The sequence below is a fragment of the Metarhizium acridum genome, assembly GCF_019434415.1.
Source record: "Metarhizium acridum strain ARSEF 324 chromosome Unknown scaffold_319, whole genome shotgun sequence".
Taxonomy (NCBI): Eukaryota; Fungi; Ascomycota; class Sordariomycetes; order Hypocreales; family Clavicipitaceae; genus Metarhizium; species Metarhizium acridum.
Window position 1 is genome coordinate 32253 of NW_027094026.1, and position 17984 is coordinate 50236.

Here is a 17984-nt window from a genome sequence, read left to right on the forward strand (position 1 = left end):
TTAATCCTTATTTTTAGCTTATTTAAGCTAATTAATCCCTACTTATTAATACTAATATTAGTAAGTAAATTTAACTCTATTTTAGCTTACTAATTATATTAGCTAATAATAGCTTATAAAATTATTAATATTATATATTACACTAATTTTTAAAATGTAATATAGTGTAATAAAACTACACTATATTACACTACACTAAATCTCACTAAAAACTATAAAACTACACTACTTTTAATGCTCTATATATATAAGGCTAATTATAAGGCTTATAAGAAATATTTTTATGTAATTAAATAGAGCTATTTTAGTCCTTTAAAATGCATTAATTTATATTATTATAAGTTATATAATAAAAGAGTTAATTATATTTTTATTATTTGAAATATTTTATTAAAAATTTAAAATATAAAGTTTAAACTTTAAATATATAAATTTTATAAAATTATATACTTTAAAGCTATTAACGCGTTAATTAATTATATTACTTAATTATTATTATTTTTAGGTTCTTTTTTCTTAATTTATATAGTATTAAACTTAAATTTTTAAGCTTTATTACTTAATATCTTAATAATTATTAAGAATATAATAGTAAATAATATATTATTATAAACCTTAAAATAATATTAATATAATACCAATTTTTATATAATTAATTCTTAATAATATATTTAAAAATATATTATAAAAAGAGTAAATATCAAATTTAAATAATTTAAAAAAATATAAATGCAAGTAACTTTTAAAATATATAACTTTTAATATTAATATAAATATCTTTTTAAAGCTAAAGTTCTTCTTATTATTATAAAATTTAAAAAAAATATTAAAAGCTTTATTTTATACTAATATAAAGCTATTATATATTATAAATATTATTATCTTTCTCTTCTTCCCTATTTTTAGTATTATTTATAAGTTTAACTTTAAAAATAGCTTTATTATTATTAGAAAAAGCTAAATTTTCATTTAATTTAGATTTTTTTAAATTTAAGCTAAAATACGAGAATAAATTATAATATTTCTTTATTTTAACTTATTTTTCCTTATTTTTAACCTAGTTTTTTAATAATAAATTTTTTTAAATATTAAAGTATATTAAAGAAGTTCTTCGCTTATTAATTACGTTATCTTCTTAATTAAAATTCCCTTTTATAGCTTTCAAAGTAGCTAAAATAGCTAAATATTTTCGTGCTATTATTAAAAGAATTAGAAAAGATTTAATAGAATTAGCCTATTAAAAAAATATATCTTTCTATTAAAACTTAGTATTTTTTTTTATATAATTAAGCTTATAAAGGTAAGGTTATTATAATAAAAGTTAAAAATACCTTATTATCTTTTAAATTAAGCTTATAATAATTAAAAATCTCGTTTTTTTTAGTTTCTTTAATAGCTTTATTTTTTTACTTAAAAAATAAGTTATTAAATAAACTAGGCTTTAATTTAAGCCTAGAATCTTTATAAGATATTAATTTCTTAGCTCATTATTTTAAATTAATTATTACTTAATTATTTAAATTAAAATTAAACGAAGAATCTTCTTTTATTTTTATATTTAAAATAAGCTTATTTTTAGGGTCTTTTATATATAATTTATATATTCTAAGATATAATTAATTATAAAATATTAAAAAAAAAGTTATTTTTATACTTACTCTTAATATTCTATTTTTAAATTATTTAATAATAAATATAAAGTAATTAAACTTATATTAAATTAGGTTTTAACCGTTTTAATATTAAATTTAAGGTTTAATATAATAGTAAATAAATAAGGCTTTTAAAAACTATAATTACTATTAATATTTTTTAAAAAATAATAATTTAATTTCTTTAAACCTATATTTAAAGCTAAAATAAAAGCTTTAGTTAATGAATTATAAGCGTTTTTCTATAAATAAGTCAAAATAATTATTATTTTAATATAAAAAGTTTAAAAATATAAAAAACTTACGTTTTTAAGTTAACTTTCTTAATCTTTTAATATATTTTTAAGAAGAAAGTATATTTTAAAGATATGAAAAGATATTAAGCTTATAGTATTATAAGCTTAGCTTTATAATTTCTTTATAAGCTTATTAAAAACCTTTAAAATACTTAATAAAGTCTTTAAATTAAGCTATTCTTACGTTATTAAATTAGTACCTTTAAAAGCTATTATATTTATAACGTTTTATAATAATATAATAGCTTTTTTAAGTATAATAATTGTATTTATTATTCTAAAAGTTAAATTCTATCTTATTACGTTTATTAAGTTAAGTAAAAATAATTAATAATAATTATTAATAGTTTTAAATAGATTTTTAAGGTTCTAATAGAAATAAAAGTAATTTTAAATAGATTTTTAAGGTTTTAATAGAAATAAAAGCTATTAAATATATTATATAACTTACCTAATAGTATTTTTATAATATTATTATTTTTAGCTATAAAGCCCTTAAATTTAGCTTTCTTTAAAGCTTTAATCTATTAAGAATAAAGTTATTAGTTATTTTTAAGAAGAATTATTATTTTTTTTAACTTTTCTAATAATTCCTATATAATACTTAGCTTAAAATATATATAAATATAATAAAAAAAAACTTAAAATACCTAAAAGTAAATTAAAAAATTATTTTTATTTTTTAAATAATAATTAATTAAATTCTTTTATTAAAAAGTATAAAAGCTCGTTATTTTTATATTTTTTAATATTTTTAAATGTTATTAATTTAATAATAAACGTAAATATAATATCTTTAATAATAATATTTAAAATATAAGCTATATAATAAATATTAAATGGTTTTAGGTTTATTTTCATATAAAAGTTTAAAAAAGAGGTAAGAAAAGTATTATTATTAAAGCTATTATCTTTAATAAAACTATAATTTAAAATAAGTTAATAAAATATCATAAAATATTATAAAATAACCTTATAATTAACTTACCTTAATATTTTTTTTAGTTTTATATTATATTCTAATAATAATTAATTAAAATAAACATTAATAGAACTTCTAGTATAAGTATTAGGTAAATATTTAAATCCTAAATATAATTAATTTAAAAAGTTAAATAATAATATAATATTATATAATAAAAATAAGAAAAAATAATAAAAATAATAAATTAATTAATTAAATAGTATTTTAAATTAAATTTAAAGTTTAGTTAATTAGCTATAACTCTCAAATAAGATTTAGAATAATAGAAGTTTAAATATTAAGTTAAATAAATATATAACCTAATTTATTAACTTAATTTTAAATTATATTAATTATATTCTTCTTTATCTTTAAATATAAAATATTTATATAAGAAAGTATATTTTAATAATAAAAAAAGCTAGTATCTTAACTAAAATAAGTTAATATTAATATTATAATAAAATATATAATATAATATTTTAAATTTACTTATTATAATAGCTTATTAACTTTTTAAAGCTTTTACTAGTAATAATAATAAAAGATAGGTTATTTTAAAGTATAAACTTAATAGCTAGTATAAGAGTAATATCCTTAAAAAATTTACTAATAATAGTATTATTTTTAAGTCTTTTATTACCTCTTTTACTACTAAATATACTAGATTAAGCTAATATTTCGAATAATAAAGGTGATTTCGTATAAATAAGTATTATATATTAATGAATTAGTAGTTAATATCTTTAAAGTATTATAATATAATATTAATATTATATTAATATATTAAAAGAATAGTTTAAAGATAATAAGTTAATAACTTACACGTTAATTTAGAATTTTCTTCGTTTTTTAAGGTTATAATAAAAGAATATTTTTTTTATAATATATAATACTATTAAAAGACTAAAAACGCTTTACTTTACTATAAAAAGTAAATAAATAGTCTTATTAAGTGTAAAAATAATAAATAAGTCTTTCTTTATTAAAATTAATCTTTAATAATTAAAAATTAAAGAGATTATATTAAAAGATATATAATTTTAAATTAAACTAATAGCTCTTACTATTTTTAGGGTTATTTTAATATTAATTTAGCGTTAAAAGACTTATAATAGAGTTATTATTCGTAAATAAATTAGGTTTAAAATTAAAGGGATTTTTAGCTATTTTTAATAATAAATAAGATGGGGCTTTAAGGTAAGAAAAGTAATTACTATATACTATAAAAGTAGAGTTATTTAATAAAAAAAAAAGTTTTATTAAAAGTAAGATATTAATTAAGTTATAAGTGTTTAAGTGTTAGTATAAAAAAAGAGAATTTTAAAGGTTAAAGAGAAATAATATAATTAATATATAAAGTTTAAATATAATAAAAGATATTATAAAAACCTTGAATTTCAGGCATTTTTTTAATGCTTAACTTACCCTTAAAACGTGTATATTTATATAAAAACCAGTGAAAAATTTATAAGATAAAACACAATTATTATAAAATAGTAGAATATATTAGTGTAATTATGATATATAAAGGGCTTTTTATTATATTACGTTAAGGCATTTTTTCACCTAAAATATACATATATATACTTAGAGCATTAACTATAGTGTAGTTTTATAGTTTTGTAGTTTTTGTAGTTTCAAATATAAAATATTATATTAAATCTAATAAAATACTTATAGAATTATAGGTTTTACGGATAACTAGTATAAATTCTATATTATAAGCTTATATTAAAAAAAATGGGTCCTTATATAGCATTATAAGCTTAAAACTTTAAAAACTATAAAATGTAGTTTTTATAGTATAGTGTAGTGTAGTGTGTTTTCAGAAAATTACATAATCTAGTTTTTAAGCTAATAATAAGCTAGATGGACCCACTTTTTTATGTGAGCTGATTGGTTATAATATTAGCTAATTTATATATTTATTATTATAATTCAAGTATTTTATTAGATTTATTATTAATTATTTAAGCTTTTTTAAAAATTGAAAATATAGTTTTCTTGTTAATGCTCTGTATATACTATAAGAAGTATTTATATTTTTAAACTTTAAGTTAATATAACTTTAAGAATATTAGACTTATAAAGATACACCTAATACGTAAAGATAAAGCTTTTTAAGAGCTATTAATTAGTTTTATTTTTATTTATTTTAGTCTATTATTAGTAAAGATATTTTAGTTTATATAATATAGTGTTTTTATTAAAGTAAGGTTACGTAAGGTAACTTAAATACTTTACTTTCTTTATACTATTAAATACTATATATAATATCTTTATAATTATTAATTAAAAATAAATAAAAATATTATTTTTAAATAGCTAAGATTATAAGCTTTTAAATAATATTAATTTTATAATAAAATTCGTTTTTTTTTATAAAGTTATAATAAATTAAATATATAATATAATAAAAGTTATAGAATTTATTTTTAATATATATATATATATATATTATAATATATATACGTATATGTAAATATTTTATAATTATAAAATATATAAATAAATATAAAAAAAGCTAAAGAATTTTATAATATATAGTTTATATATAATTTATATTATATTAATAAAAATATTTAAAATATAAAGTATAATAAATAAGTTAAATTAATAATAAATAAAGGAAAAATAAAAAAAATATATATTATTAAGAATATATTATTATAAAATTATCTTATATTATATATATATCTTTTATTTATTATTTAATAATATTTTTAAAATAATTAATATATATTATATATTTTTTAGTTTTTTATATATAATATAAGTAAAAAAAATTATTTAAAAAATATTTGCTTAATTTATATAATATAATATCTTTATAAAGCTTAAAAAAAACCTTATTCTTTTATTTATTTTATATAAAAAGTTATATAATATTTTATATTTATTTTATTTTTAAAGTAAAATATTTTATTAATACGTAACTTTTTAAGTATAATTTTTATATTATTATAATAAGAAAAAAATCTATTATTATTATATATTTTTAAAATTTATTATTAAATATTCTAATAATATATTTATAGGTATTTTATTTATGTATTATATTATATTATATTATAATATAATACATTATAATATAGTATAGTAAAAAATACAAAAAATATAATATATTTAAAGGTTTATATAAGTTAAGAGAAATATTTAATTAATTAAAAGAGAGTTATTATAATAAAGAGAAATATAATAAAATAATTACTATAATTAATTATTATAATTAATTATTATATAACTTAATAAATATACTCTTAAAGTAATTATAGTTTTCCTTAAAGGTAATAAGTAATTTAAGTATTCTTAAATTAAATAATAATATACTTAATATAAATAATATAAAGATTAATATCTTAAAATAAAAAGATAAGGTAAAACTTAATAAATATACTTAAATATACTCTTAAATTAATTATATTTATCTTAAAAAGTTAAAGTAATAAGTAAGTTAAATATTCTTATATTAAATAATAATATACTTAATATAAATAATATAAGAATTAATATATTTAAATAAAAAGATAAAATATAACTTAATAAACTCTTATAAAGTATTAATTAATAATAATAAAGGTTTTATATTACACTTATATAAGTATTATATAAAGTAAAATATAATACTTTAATACTTAATTAATAATAATAATTATTATAATTTAATATAAAGAAAGTAAGTTATATAAGTTTTATTTAAGTACTTAAAAACACTTAAATATTTTTAATAAATAATTATAAGTATCTTATTTTCCCTTATAAATTTATTTAAGTCTTTTTTTTTACCTATACTTACCTAAAGCCCACGGGTAAGCAACCCACACGAGTACCCGTGGACCTTTTACACCCTAGCCTGCAGCCCGTCCAGACATGACTCTACGTCAGGCAAAGTGACCGCGGCAGAAAACACCGGCAATACGACGCTGCGAAACAACACAAGTGCGGAGATGATGCATGCTACTGAAGATACAACGCTGCATTCATCAGACTAGTCGTCTTTCAAAGCATGTGTAGACTCAAAGCTGCCCGCAACCCCCCGCTGGAAATGGTACCAATTCGCACTACGGGACTGATAGTGTTATGATGGACGCAAGCACGATCTTGCAAATTGAAGACGCCGTCGAAGAATGGACCTCGTCCTTGGGAGGAGCAGTGTTCCTCATCATCTGGCAAAACCTGCAAGTAGCGAGCTTGTTAGGGCAGTCGTCCAGGAACCTGATCTTACAAAATGAATGACAACGTTTTGTCACAGCCCGGTGGACTGGACATATCACAGTAGAATTGCTAACATGGCGCACATGCACACCTGATGAAGGCTCAATATATGAAAAGAAGTCGTTATCCGCCTGCTCGCATGGCTTGTTGTCAATCTGATACGCTAAAGAACAATCGCATTGAAAACTCGATGCAAGCCAATTTAGATTCCTCCTGTTCCAAACAATTCCAAGTGAACCCTCTTCAACTCCACGCCTTGTTCCGCCAGCCAGGTCCGAGTCTGAACCATCCATTCGGGTGGCCCGCAAACAAAGTATTCTGCCTTGTCATTATCAAGGCGCAAATGCGCACTTCGATCCAGTCTATTCAAGTCCATTCTCCCTTGGAAATTGTGCTCGTCTCCCTCTTTGACATTTTTGATGAAAAGGGCCGACGTTACGTTTTCATGGTCCTTGGAAACTGAACGAATGTGTTGACCGAAACATACAGCCCCAGAGTGTCGCGCGCCATGGATGTAGCTAACACGGCGAGTTGGACTGCCGGACTTGAGAATCGAATCCAAAATCCCGACGACGGGTGTCGCACCGACTCCAAGACTGAGTAGGACGACGGGAACATCAGGATCTGCGGCCTCGGCGTCAAACGAGAAGACGCCACGGGGAGGGCTGAGTTCCACCTCATCACCAACACTGTACCTCTCGAAAAGAATGTTGGAGATGAGGCCCGGCACTTTGCCTTCGGAAACGTCCCGAGTGCTCGCGTTCAGGACCGTGCTCCCTCTCTTGACGGTGACTCGCAGCTGGTCTTGAGAGTCGATGGGCGCAGAGCTGATGCTGAATTGTCGGCTTTGCAGAAGCCCGTCGGCCTCGGGGACGGGGACTTGGAGCGAAACATATTGCCCAGCAATGAACTTCTTCAAGGGCAGCCCATCTGTTGGTTTGAGATACAGATGGAAGACATCCTCCGAGTCTTGTTCCTTCTCCGCAATGGTGAACTTGCGCCACGATCGCCATTCTTGGCCGTGCTCGCTGTAAAGCTGTTCCTCGCGCTGGATGAAGATGTTTGCGAGCTGCTGATATGCCGCGATCCATGCGTCCTTGATTTCTTCCGTCACAGCACTGCCGAGGATTTGCACAAACGCTTCAACGAGAAACTGCCCGACAATGGGATAATGCTCGGGTTTAATAAAAAGCGAGGCATGCTTCTGGGCTATTCGCTCAACAGCCTCGCCCAGTTTCCCGAGATCGTCGATATACGCCGCGTAAGCAAAGACGGCGTTGGCCAAAGCTAGCTGCTGCGCCCCGGTCTGCTGGTTGCGCAGGGAGAAGTAATTCTTCAGCTCGGGATGGACAGACAACAGGTTTGTGTAGAATGCATCTGTAATCGCCCTGCCGTGCTCCTTGATGATGGGCGCGGTGGACTTGACAATGGCGATTTGCTCGGCTGTGGGTGGTGCGGCCATCTTGGGCGGGCTGAGAGCATCAACTACAATGGCAATCCCCTTCTTCGGGACCTGATTCAGTGGTATGGACCACGTTTAGTTTATCTAGAATATACAACCCGTTGTCTCTAAGCGTCGTCTCTATCTGAGCAAAGCCTGAGACTTGCGTGACGCCCTTGACAGAGCAGCAGCACGTAGCAATTCGGTTTTACGCTACTGGCTGGTCCACGAATTACGAATTAGAAGCGATGGAATAACTACATGTCGTAATTTTGTTCTCGCGTTGGTCCACTCCCGCTCCGTACCCGTCATACCCGCCGGGCGAACCGAAGTCGACAACTCGCAGCAGGTTGTGCCATATTGGGCCGCCAGAACGCCACATGGCGGCCTAGAAGAGTCAAGTGTGCAACATTTGTGCAACATTGTTTCCAGGAAGTGGAGTCCTAACTGTGAACAAGCTAGTTTATTAACCAGCCGGTGCCACGCGCAACATCACCGATGGTGGCACTGCGTTTCAACCAACAGCCAACTTACTCCATGCAGATACCGTCACAAGCAAGTGACTTCGGCACGACGGGCAAGGCAACCGGCAAAGGGAAGACGCATCCCGGCATAGGATCTGCATACAAAAGACTTCCATGGTGAAAGCACTTGCATCGGAACTACAATTGTGTTCATTTTGCGTCAACTGCGCCCGGCACCACACCGACTGCGCCAGCCATGGCAGCCCTTCTTCGAAACGAATGCAAGCAGGCTCTCGCAAAGAGCCTGCCATGGACAAAATCGCCTCTTGTCATTAGCGCGCCCATGCGCGTCATGACCGGGCCGAGCCTCGCGGTGGCCGTCTCTTCTGCTGGAGGCCTTGGGTTTCTTGGGCCGACCCTCAAGCCAGAAGACATCTTTGCCGACCTCGACAAGGCAACTGAGCTCCTCGGCTCCTCGTCAATCCAAGGCGCTGCTGGACAATCGCTACTCCCCATCGGCGTCGGGTTCCAGACTTGGAACGGCGACCTCAAGGTGGCCGTATCTGCAGTGACCAAGCACCGCCCCTGTGCCGTGTGGTTGTTCGCACCGCGTCACGGCCAGGCCGAATTCAATGAATGGACCACGGCCATCAAGGGTGCATCACCAGACACACGGGTTTGGCTGCAGGTCGGCTCCCTCAGCGAGGCTGTCGACGCTGCCGCCAGCTCGACACCACCCGACGTCCTCGTCCTACAAGGAGCCGAAGCAGGCGGGCACGGCAGACACAGGGATGCGCAGGGAACGATTGCCTTGGTCCCAGAGGTATCCGATGCGTTGGGAGACAACAAGATCCCGCTGATTGCTGCGGGAGGCATCGTTGACGGTCGCGGAGCCGCGGCTGCACTTACACTGGGCGCTGCAGGCGTCGCCATGGGCACGCGTTTCCTGGCATCCAGAGAGGCCCGGATTAGCAAAGGCTATCAGAATGAGGTTGTTCGAGCATCCGACGGCGCCAAGAATACTGTGCGTACGCAGCTGTACAACCATTTACGTGGCACGTTTGGCTGGCCGGAACACTTCTCGCCTCGCACATTGATCAACAAGAGCTGGACGGATCACCAAGCTGGAATCCCGTTTGACAAATTGAAAGAGCTGCATGATGAGTCTGCCAAGGCTGGGGATGCTGGCTGGGGTCCCGAGGGGAGACTGGCAACGTATGTTGGTGCCGCTGTAGGACTTGTTCGAAATGTGGATGATGCGGCCGTCATTGTGCGCGAGACTCGAGACCAAGCAAGGGCCATTCTTACATCAGTTGTTGCTCATCTGTAACCAAATTGACTAAATTCTGTAGCATTCACATGGTACCGGCAGGAGTATGTACAGCTATCCGAGAATGTTGCACCTGAATGGCATAAATGATATGTTGCAACTTAGGAATCACAGAGACTGATGCCATGATAACGCAATGACAGAGTTGGTCACGCATATGGATGCTCTGCGGTTCAGAAGACTTGACCAGCGGGCGTGCAAAACATGACTTGCTAACCCTCCGTTTGGTGCTCCTCCGTTGAGTAAGGGTCTGTCACTTGTCCATTCTCTATGGGATATTATCAAAGTTCAACGCTGTCTCTCAAATGTGTGGGCACAAGAACCTGCAAGACCAACACCTGGTAGAAGCTACGTGCAGCAAATGGCGCCAGTAATGACAAGTCAGCTGCAACCTCGGGTTGGCCTTTGTTCTACAACAGAAACTGTAAATTTGACGTAATTGCAAAGGTAAACTGGTCGCGCGATACACGTGTCTTCCGCTTGGGTAACGCTTTCCCATCATGTCCGACACCAGCTCATGTGTTACATGTGCTCCGGCATGACTCTGTGCGAATCAACAGTCCATAGCAAAGCCCAGTCATGTCCGACAGGGTCGGACAAATACCTTGGCCGGTTGATCTGAATTACTCTTGTCCTCAACTTTACTTGTATGCTTTTTCCCCTCCCCGCTCCTATAACGACCTACACATATGGTAATACGGAGCACCTTGGTGTTGCCAGGTTCTCCAACATCCTTGCATACGTCGCCACAGGTTCATCCCATAACCCGTAACCCCGACTCCGGGGATCGTGTGGATATTCGGGCAAAGCGGATAGAACGGTTCATAACGGCCCGCCGCGACCCTGAGACTCCACGTTGGAGCGGGCTTGGACGGGGAATTTTGCGAAATACAGTCCGCGCAGGGCAGTTTCCCCGTGCCCGGTTTCAGCCCTGTACATACATGGCAACTAGCTGATGCAAGTTACGATACGAGTTGCCAAGCACGGTTCCTGCTCGGCCAGACAACGTGGATCCGTGGCAGGGCGGTAATGGACTGGAGAAGCTCGATTGAGGGGGCTCCAATCGGGCAAATGCTTTCTTAGATGCAAGTTAAATAAGCGTTTCTCACTCCAGTATTCTGGGCATATCCGGCATTCTCGTCCACACAATACACGGCGAGATTCCAAAAGCAAGGCTTCGGACACGAACAAACACAACCTTGGCTCCGCCTTGAAACAAAGTGATTCAAGAAAAAGGCCCAGCAGATATCCACATTCACGCCTCACACAAGCTGACCACAATGTCTTCTGATGCAATGAATGATGAACTGCACCGCAAGCTCTTTGCCGAGGGACTCAAGGTTCGCAAGGAAGTCCTCGGCGATGAGTATGTGGAAAATGCGCTCAAGAAAGCCACACCATTCTCCCGGCCCGGACAGGAGCTTATTACCGAATGGGCATGGGGTACCGTCTGGCAGCGGCCTGGCCTTGACCGTAAGCAACGCAGTCTCTTGAGTAAGTGACAAGTTTGGTCCGACGTCTCCATCTAGCACACGTGGGAATCTAGATTCGCTGACAGGCGGCCTGTGATAGCTTTGGGTTTGATCATCGGCCAGAAGGCCTGGCTTGAGCTTGGCCTGCACACTCGCGGCGCTATCAACAACGGCGTGACGGAGCTTGAGATTAGAGAGGCAGTCTTGCATGCTACCGTCTACTGCGGAACGCCTTCTGGCATTGAGGCCATGATAGTTACGCAGAAGACTATCAATGACATGATTGAGAAAGGAGAGTACAAGCGGCCAGAACAGTAGTCGCCACCACGTCCAATCCCTCGTTGAAGTCTGGGGAGCTAGTAGGGAGTTTCGTGAGATATCTTGTTTAAACGAGAAGAACGCTTTCATGTAACTGAGAATGTGAATTGATGAGTCGCTCCCTGATCATGGTCTTCAGAGCAGCCACCGCCGATGAAAGCGTGGTAGAAATTCCTACATAATTTAGCGGATGGGCTGGCATCAACTTGCATCTTGAATTCTTCTCGAGAGACATGTTCTAGCCAAGTCCGTGCAACTGCGGCTCTATCATTGAAGATTGATTTTTTTTTAATTTGCGATTTGGATACACTTTTCTATCAATGCCAATATCAATATAAACGTCTATCTATCCTGGCCCCATGTTAACCAACCGTGGCAGCCTGTTTTAAAAGCTGAAGAGCTACAATTTCACCATGATTCTCCAGCTTTCCCGATACCTTTCCCCTCTTGACTCGTTACTTAAGCCACAATAGCCATTGGCAACGAACTCGTCCGTATGACAGGTTCGCAACCCTTGTCCATCTCGGATCTGGCGGCATGCAGCGCGGCCCGGGCTACGGCATCAGTGTCTGTGAGCGTCACCGAGTTCACGCCTGGACGAGCTCCCGCAGCCGTAACCCAATGGACTCCCTCTGTAGGTACGCCAACGGCAAACCGTCTGGGATGGGCTCGCCCCTGAGCGTCAACGATCTGGTAGGGGCTGTTGGTGATGTCGATGCCCCCCGTCTCGTAGCCGTCCAGGACGTGTGGCCTGCATTGGCCCGTCTTGAGCAGATGGGACAAGAGTTCATCGGCAGTGTGCCTCAAGTTTGGCTCCGGCAGCCGGGCCTCGATCAGAGTCGTGCCTCGCACAGTCCAATCCGGAATCTCGGGCGACGAGGCAATCCAGACACCGTCCTCAGCCTGTACCCGCATCCGTGGACCAAGAACATCCAACACCCCGGCCTCCATGAGAGCAATCATTTGCTCTATACGCTGACGAGGCGGTCCTATGGACAAGAAGGCGTTGAGCGGCGTGTACCATCGGTCCAGGTGGTCCCTGTACGATGACCCTTTTACACCGTTATGATCCACAATGAGGCGCAGCTCGTTGCGTATATCGCGCATCACATCAAGAGCCGCCTTCAAAGGGCCATCCAGATTGCCCAGGGCCGCCTCCTTGGCATCCTCTTTCAGGTATCCGAGCAGCCATGTCTTCCATGCCCCGGCCGTGGAGAACGTGCGGTTGCCCTGTGGCCGTTGGATGCGTTCCCAGGACCATCTGTCGGCCTTGGCAATTCCAAATTCCTCGAGGAGCTGTGCTTCTTGGCGGCTTTCGTGAGGAGCCGCCAGGAACCGCTGGCGGAAGTTGAAAGGCGCAGTCGCCATGGAAACTCCGTTTTGTCGTGCTCGGAGCACCGCTTCATAGTACACGACTTCGACCTCCTTGGCAGCCAGTGGCCAGATCTCCTTCATGAAGTCTGGAGCGTTGCCGGCATTTGCGCGCTTGTGGAATTTTGCAATAACGTCTTCGGTCAAGACGAAAGGCATGTGACGACCGAAGGCGCCTTTCGCGTTGTCGCCACGGGCATGGTAAGGGATCCCTCGACGCGAGCCAGCATACATGTGTGGCTCATTTCCCGAGGCGTGATAGACGAGCTTGCCTTCGGACGAGGTGGTGAACCGTCCGCCGCGTCCGGTAGTCAGCAAAGCCATGTGGTCAAAGAAGTTGAGGCCCAGGCCGCGGAGCACGACGGGCTCCCCGGGCCGGATGACGGAAAGATCAAGATCGGCCGGATTACTGGGGGCGAAGTGGCGTAGCCTATTCTCCGACGCATAGTTGGCGAGCTTCTTCAGTTCGGGGTCCATATGCAGCGGAAGATGCCCCTGAGCCAGGATGACCGCCGCCAGACCTGACAAGGTCTCGCCGGTAGACAGGGTCAGAGTCTGACTGCCGTCAATGGCATCCTTTAGTCGGACGGCAAGGGCAGAGTGTACCTCGATCTTCACATTGGGCGGCGCTCTTCGAACCACCTCGCCAAACACCCATTCTAGGTAACCGCCATACTGAGAACGTGTGGCGTAGTCATCTGGCCCTAGATCTGGTTCAGCCTCCTTTGCCCAGTCATGCAGACTAGGGCCAGGGCGGATGGGTCCGGCGCAGACAACGCTATCATCTGTGAACAGGGTTACTTGGGAGGTGACCGTGTTCATCAGGAGTTGGGATGACTGGTCTCTACGCCACACCATGCCCGGACCCGGAGGAGATGGGTCTACCACATGGACGGTAAGCCTTCCGGACGGTCCTAGAAACTCCGATGCTGAGGAGCATAGACGCTCCAGCGAACTTGTTCCACGGGGCCCGGCGCCGACTATAGCAACATGGGCGTGGTTGACTAGGTCAACATTACCAAAGTCCAGGGGAATGATGCTCACTGTGGGTGAGCCCAGAGCAGCTGAGATGTTCTTCATGGCGAGAAAGGAATTAACGGAATAGGTTTGGGGCTAATGCTGATATGACAAGGTGTGAATGAATGTGTGGGCAGCTTGCTTGGAAAGGCAGGATGGGATGACAGATGAAGCTCGTTGGAGGCTATATATACTGCCAGGTATGACATTGAGGAGACAGCTTTTGAGGCAGTAATGCCTGTTGCATCATTTTTCTGAATCACACCATTCAAACTCGGCCAAGACAAACGAAACGCGACTCGAAAAACCGGGATCCTGCATATTCGTTGCTTAGCTGAACAAGGGGTCTTGTTGTCGGTGTGCTCGCTGGCGAACTCGGTTGTATTGTGCATACATGAGTCAAGCGTAGTACTTGGGAAGCAAATGAATGATGGCATTAAAATCTTGGCCTCCGAATAATATCTGATCTGCAAGGAATACTTGTCAACTCCGATTCTTTGCAAGAAAGAGGCTTTCTTACGAATCAGCCGGGACTAAGCCTCGCATGCATGACTTGTAGCATCGCAAACCACGATCTGCAAGCTTGGCAGGCAAGAAAGGCAGTGTAACCGGATATAGCTTTTGACTAACCTTGAGGAGTCGGATTCGGACTTTTCGCAGCAAGCTTTGACAAACTTGGGCTCTCAATCGGCATAATACAAAGCAAAAGGTCGGGTATAAACGAGGGCCAATGTGGGTACTGAGGACTCGCACGCAGGTGGACATATGGGTCCCTCAAAACATTGTCGAGGAATCTTTGGATTCTTGCCTCGACGATGGCTCGCGTTGATGACGGTTGTGGCCTAGTAAGACTGAGATTTCGGAAGAAAGAAGCTCTCTTGCTTGTGACATGGAAGGTCCGACTTCACCCGGTCCGCGAAGAGTCAGGATCTACATCTAGAACATGGCAATATCAAATCATGACACGGGTAGTGTAGTAGTCCATGGTTTATTGCCACTACAAGTATATTGTGTGTGCCACTGCTTTGAGCGCATGCGGACTCGGGGGCCTATGATAGGAAGACACAAACGTGATTAAATGTTGTACGCAGTTGCAGTCCGCAAGTCAAAAGTCCCGGTATCCACCTGGGCAAACACGTTTCATGTATCCAAGGTTGGATATGCCATGCACCTACTGTCTACTCCCCAAGTGCAAACAAGGAAACAGAGCATCGACTCGTTGCGTCTGCCACTACGCGCCTGCCAAGCTTTTGTATGTAAGCCAATATCAAACAAGCAAGTGCGCAACCAACTCATACGGTGGGTCGATGGGGGAGGCGTTGCTCGTCTTGGGACTTCTTGGCAATATCATATGCGGCGGTCGTCAGCAACAAACGCCATCTTGCCTGTGATGTGTCGAGACGGCTTCCCCACGGATTGCACAGCCCAGATGCAATAAAACTGACACATCTGCCGTGCAAGCAACCTAATGGGTTTAAACTTTCATGCCAGTTGTTTATGACGAATCATTATTGCGACATACTTGCCTTTGCGTATCACAGCAGCTACGTCGAGTGGCAGTTCAAGGCTCTGGGCAAGTTTTGTGACCCCAACACCCGAGTGGGGTAGCGACAGTAATAAAGTTAATAGACAAGCTTCTCCCGTCGCTGTTGGCTTGGACGACGTGATGCATCGACGGAAGCATGTGCGAATGGGAGTCAGTGATCGGCAGTGTCACAATGCAACGCGCAAATCTTGTGCCCTCAACCTGCAACCATTGTTTCCATGCCGCTTCTTGGCGAGTCCGGGAACAAGTCATCTACCAACATGCACTCTGATTGAAGCATGAATTCGAATTGTGGGGTAGTTGCTTGTCGTGTAGTAACAATGAGGCGGGTTGAGAAAGTGCCTACAATACAACGCTGATGTGACGACTACCTGTGGTCATGCGTGGCGATGTAGGAAGTGTACAAGGATCCTTGAGCTACCTGAGCTCTACATTTGTTTCTTCAGCTGAGATGTATGAGCCTCCCGATGTTTGTTCATCAGTCGACATGTGATCGATAAAGAGAAGCACATGATATGTGCATGGGGAGCGTATGGCAAATAGTTCCAAGACGTGAAATTGACGGACAACCACGGGAGACACTATAGTTTTACGCCGTGTATTTCAAAGCTATCAAATCTGACTGCGGTTGTGAGGTTTGAATTAGGTCGGAACCGGCGTGCACAACCCGAAGCTTGCGGTCTTCAGGGTAGCCTTGTACATGCGAGAGGTGCAAAACAAAATACCCAATTCTGATGCCGTGTGTTGTAAGACCATTAATTGCACTTTTCAATAGATAATCTCTAGTATCGCCACGCTATCGATAAGTTAGTTGCGGACTTGGCCCGGCTCTGAGTTACGACGTGTAGTACTGCGAGTTGACCGAGAAGACCAATAAGTATCTTCTATACAGATGAATATTCTTTTTCTGAAAATATTGTATCAACCTTTTTCCCTGGAAAGTTAGTTCAGAGTCCTACATAATTCTGTATCTATTCTCATAGCAAAATCGCTACTACTAGTGTTCTGGTTATATGAGATGCTTTACAAGGTCACATGGGCCTGGTAGAGAGTCTAGTGTAATTTGGCATAGAAATAAATGAATCATTGCTATTCAATATTTGCTGGCCATTTTTAAGATACACATCTATAACAACGTTCATGTATGCAATAGAGCGGGATACTGTGCCCGATGGACTTGTATATCACTATCTGTCGCGGAAATTAGAGCAAACGATAAAAAAGATTGATACTAATCATAGATTACGTGGACTTTTGATTTCATCGATGCTAATTCCAAGCCTGATTTGAGTCCTTTTATATTGCTACAACCCTAGAGCCCAAACGGCCATTCTGACGTGTCAAGGTCGTAAACGCCAGGTCCTATGTGTTACCAGCTCGAAACAGGGGAATCTCCACTCAAAGGGATGTTGTAAGAAGAAATTGGGCGTTGAAATTCTCTGCATCATCCAGTACAACAAGTGAGTGGCACAGGGGGAAAAAGCCTGCTGTTCTTAGAAAGGTACACCGTAACTATCTTCCAGTATCCTCCTAAGTTTTAGAAAGTACCTGTGGAATATTTTACCCGTCATTCGATGCCGCTCCAGTTTAATCTGAATTTTGGTCAGACTCTACAACTCGATGAACCTCTAGCCTCCAAACATGGGCGCCTAAAGAGCTCATTCATTTTCCTCCTCTTTGGCCCATTCCGACCCACGATGGGTAGCTTCAGTGCAAAGCCAGTATCACGATATTGCCATTCTCTTTTTATTTCCCCGTTTGGAGGACCTCCTAGGATACCCACATGAGAAAGGCGCACAAAAAGACTGACATCTCTAACTGTCCAATACCTCCATGGGTTCAAGCGACGCTTATCACTCGAGTATTCTGGAGTCCGGCAAAGGCAATATATGAAG

At 37.3% G+C, this 17984-nt stretch overlaps 4 protein-coding genes across 4 annotated transcripts; 2 read left to right on the top strand and 2 right to left on the bottom strand.

The window, feature by feature from the left end:
- Positions 1-6956: 6956 nt before the first annotated feature.
- Positions 6957-8783, bottom strand: J3458_014275 (uncharacterized protein). Its single transcript, XM_007817879.2, has one exon. The coding sequence runs from the start codon at positions 8590-8592 to the stop codon at positions 7333-7335; it is 1260 nt and encodes a 419-aa protein (XP_007816070.1). The 5' UTR covers positions 8593-8783; the 3' UTR covers positions 6957-7332.
- Positions 8784-9066: 283 nt separating this feature from the next.
- On the top strand, positions 9067-10837 carry J3458_014276 (uncharacterized protein). The gene has a single exon (XM_007817880.2). It carries the CDS (start codon positions 9292-9294, stop codon positions 10363-10365), a length of 1074 nt encoding a protein of 357 aa, XP_007816071.1. The 5' UTR covers positions 9067-9291; the 3' UTR covers positions 10366-10837.
- Positions 10838-11500: 663 nt separating this feature from the next.
- J3458_014278 (uncharacterized protein) lies at positions 11501-15202 on the bottom strand. The gene has a single exon (XM_007817882.2). The coding sequence runs from the start codon at positions 14604-14606 to the stop codon at positions 12615-12617; it is 1992 nt and encodes a 663-aa protein (XP_007816073.2). The 5' UTR covers positions 14607-15202; the 3' UTR covers positions 11501-12614.
- J3458_014277 (uncharacterized protein) lies at positions 11646-12155 on the top strand (the record flags this gene model as incomplete). The annotated part of the gene is made up of 2 exons (XM_007817881.2): positions 11646-11859; positions 11938-12155. The coding sequence occupies 2 exons, from the start codon at positions 11646-11648 to the stop codon at positions 12153-12155; spliced, it is 432 nt and encodes a 143-aa protein (XP_007816072.1).
- Positions 15203-17984: the final 2782 nt, after the last annotated feature.

Coding starts and splice junctions, on each gene's coding strand:
- J3458_014275 (XM_007817879.2), bottom strand. CDS start 8,592: ATGGCCGCACCACCCACAGCCGAGCAAATCGCCATTGTCAAGTCCACC.
- J3458_014276 (XM_007817880.2), top strand. CDS start 9,292: ATGGCAGCCCTTCTTCGAAACGAATGCAAGCAGGCTCTCGCAAAGAGC.
- J3458_014278 (XM_007817882.2), bottom strand. CDS start 14,606: ATGAAGAACATCTCAGCTGCTCTGGGCTCACCCACAGTGAGCATCATT.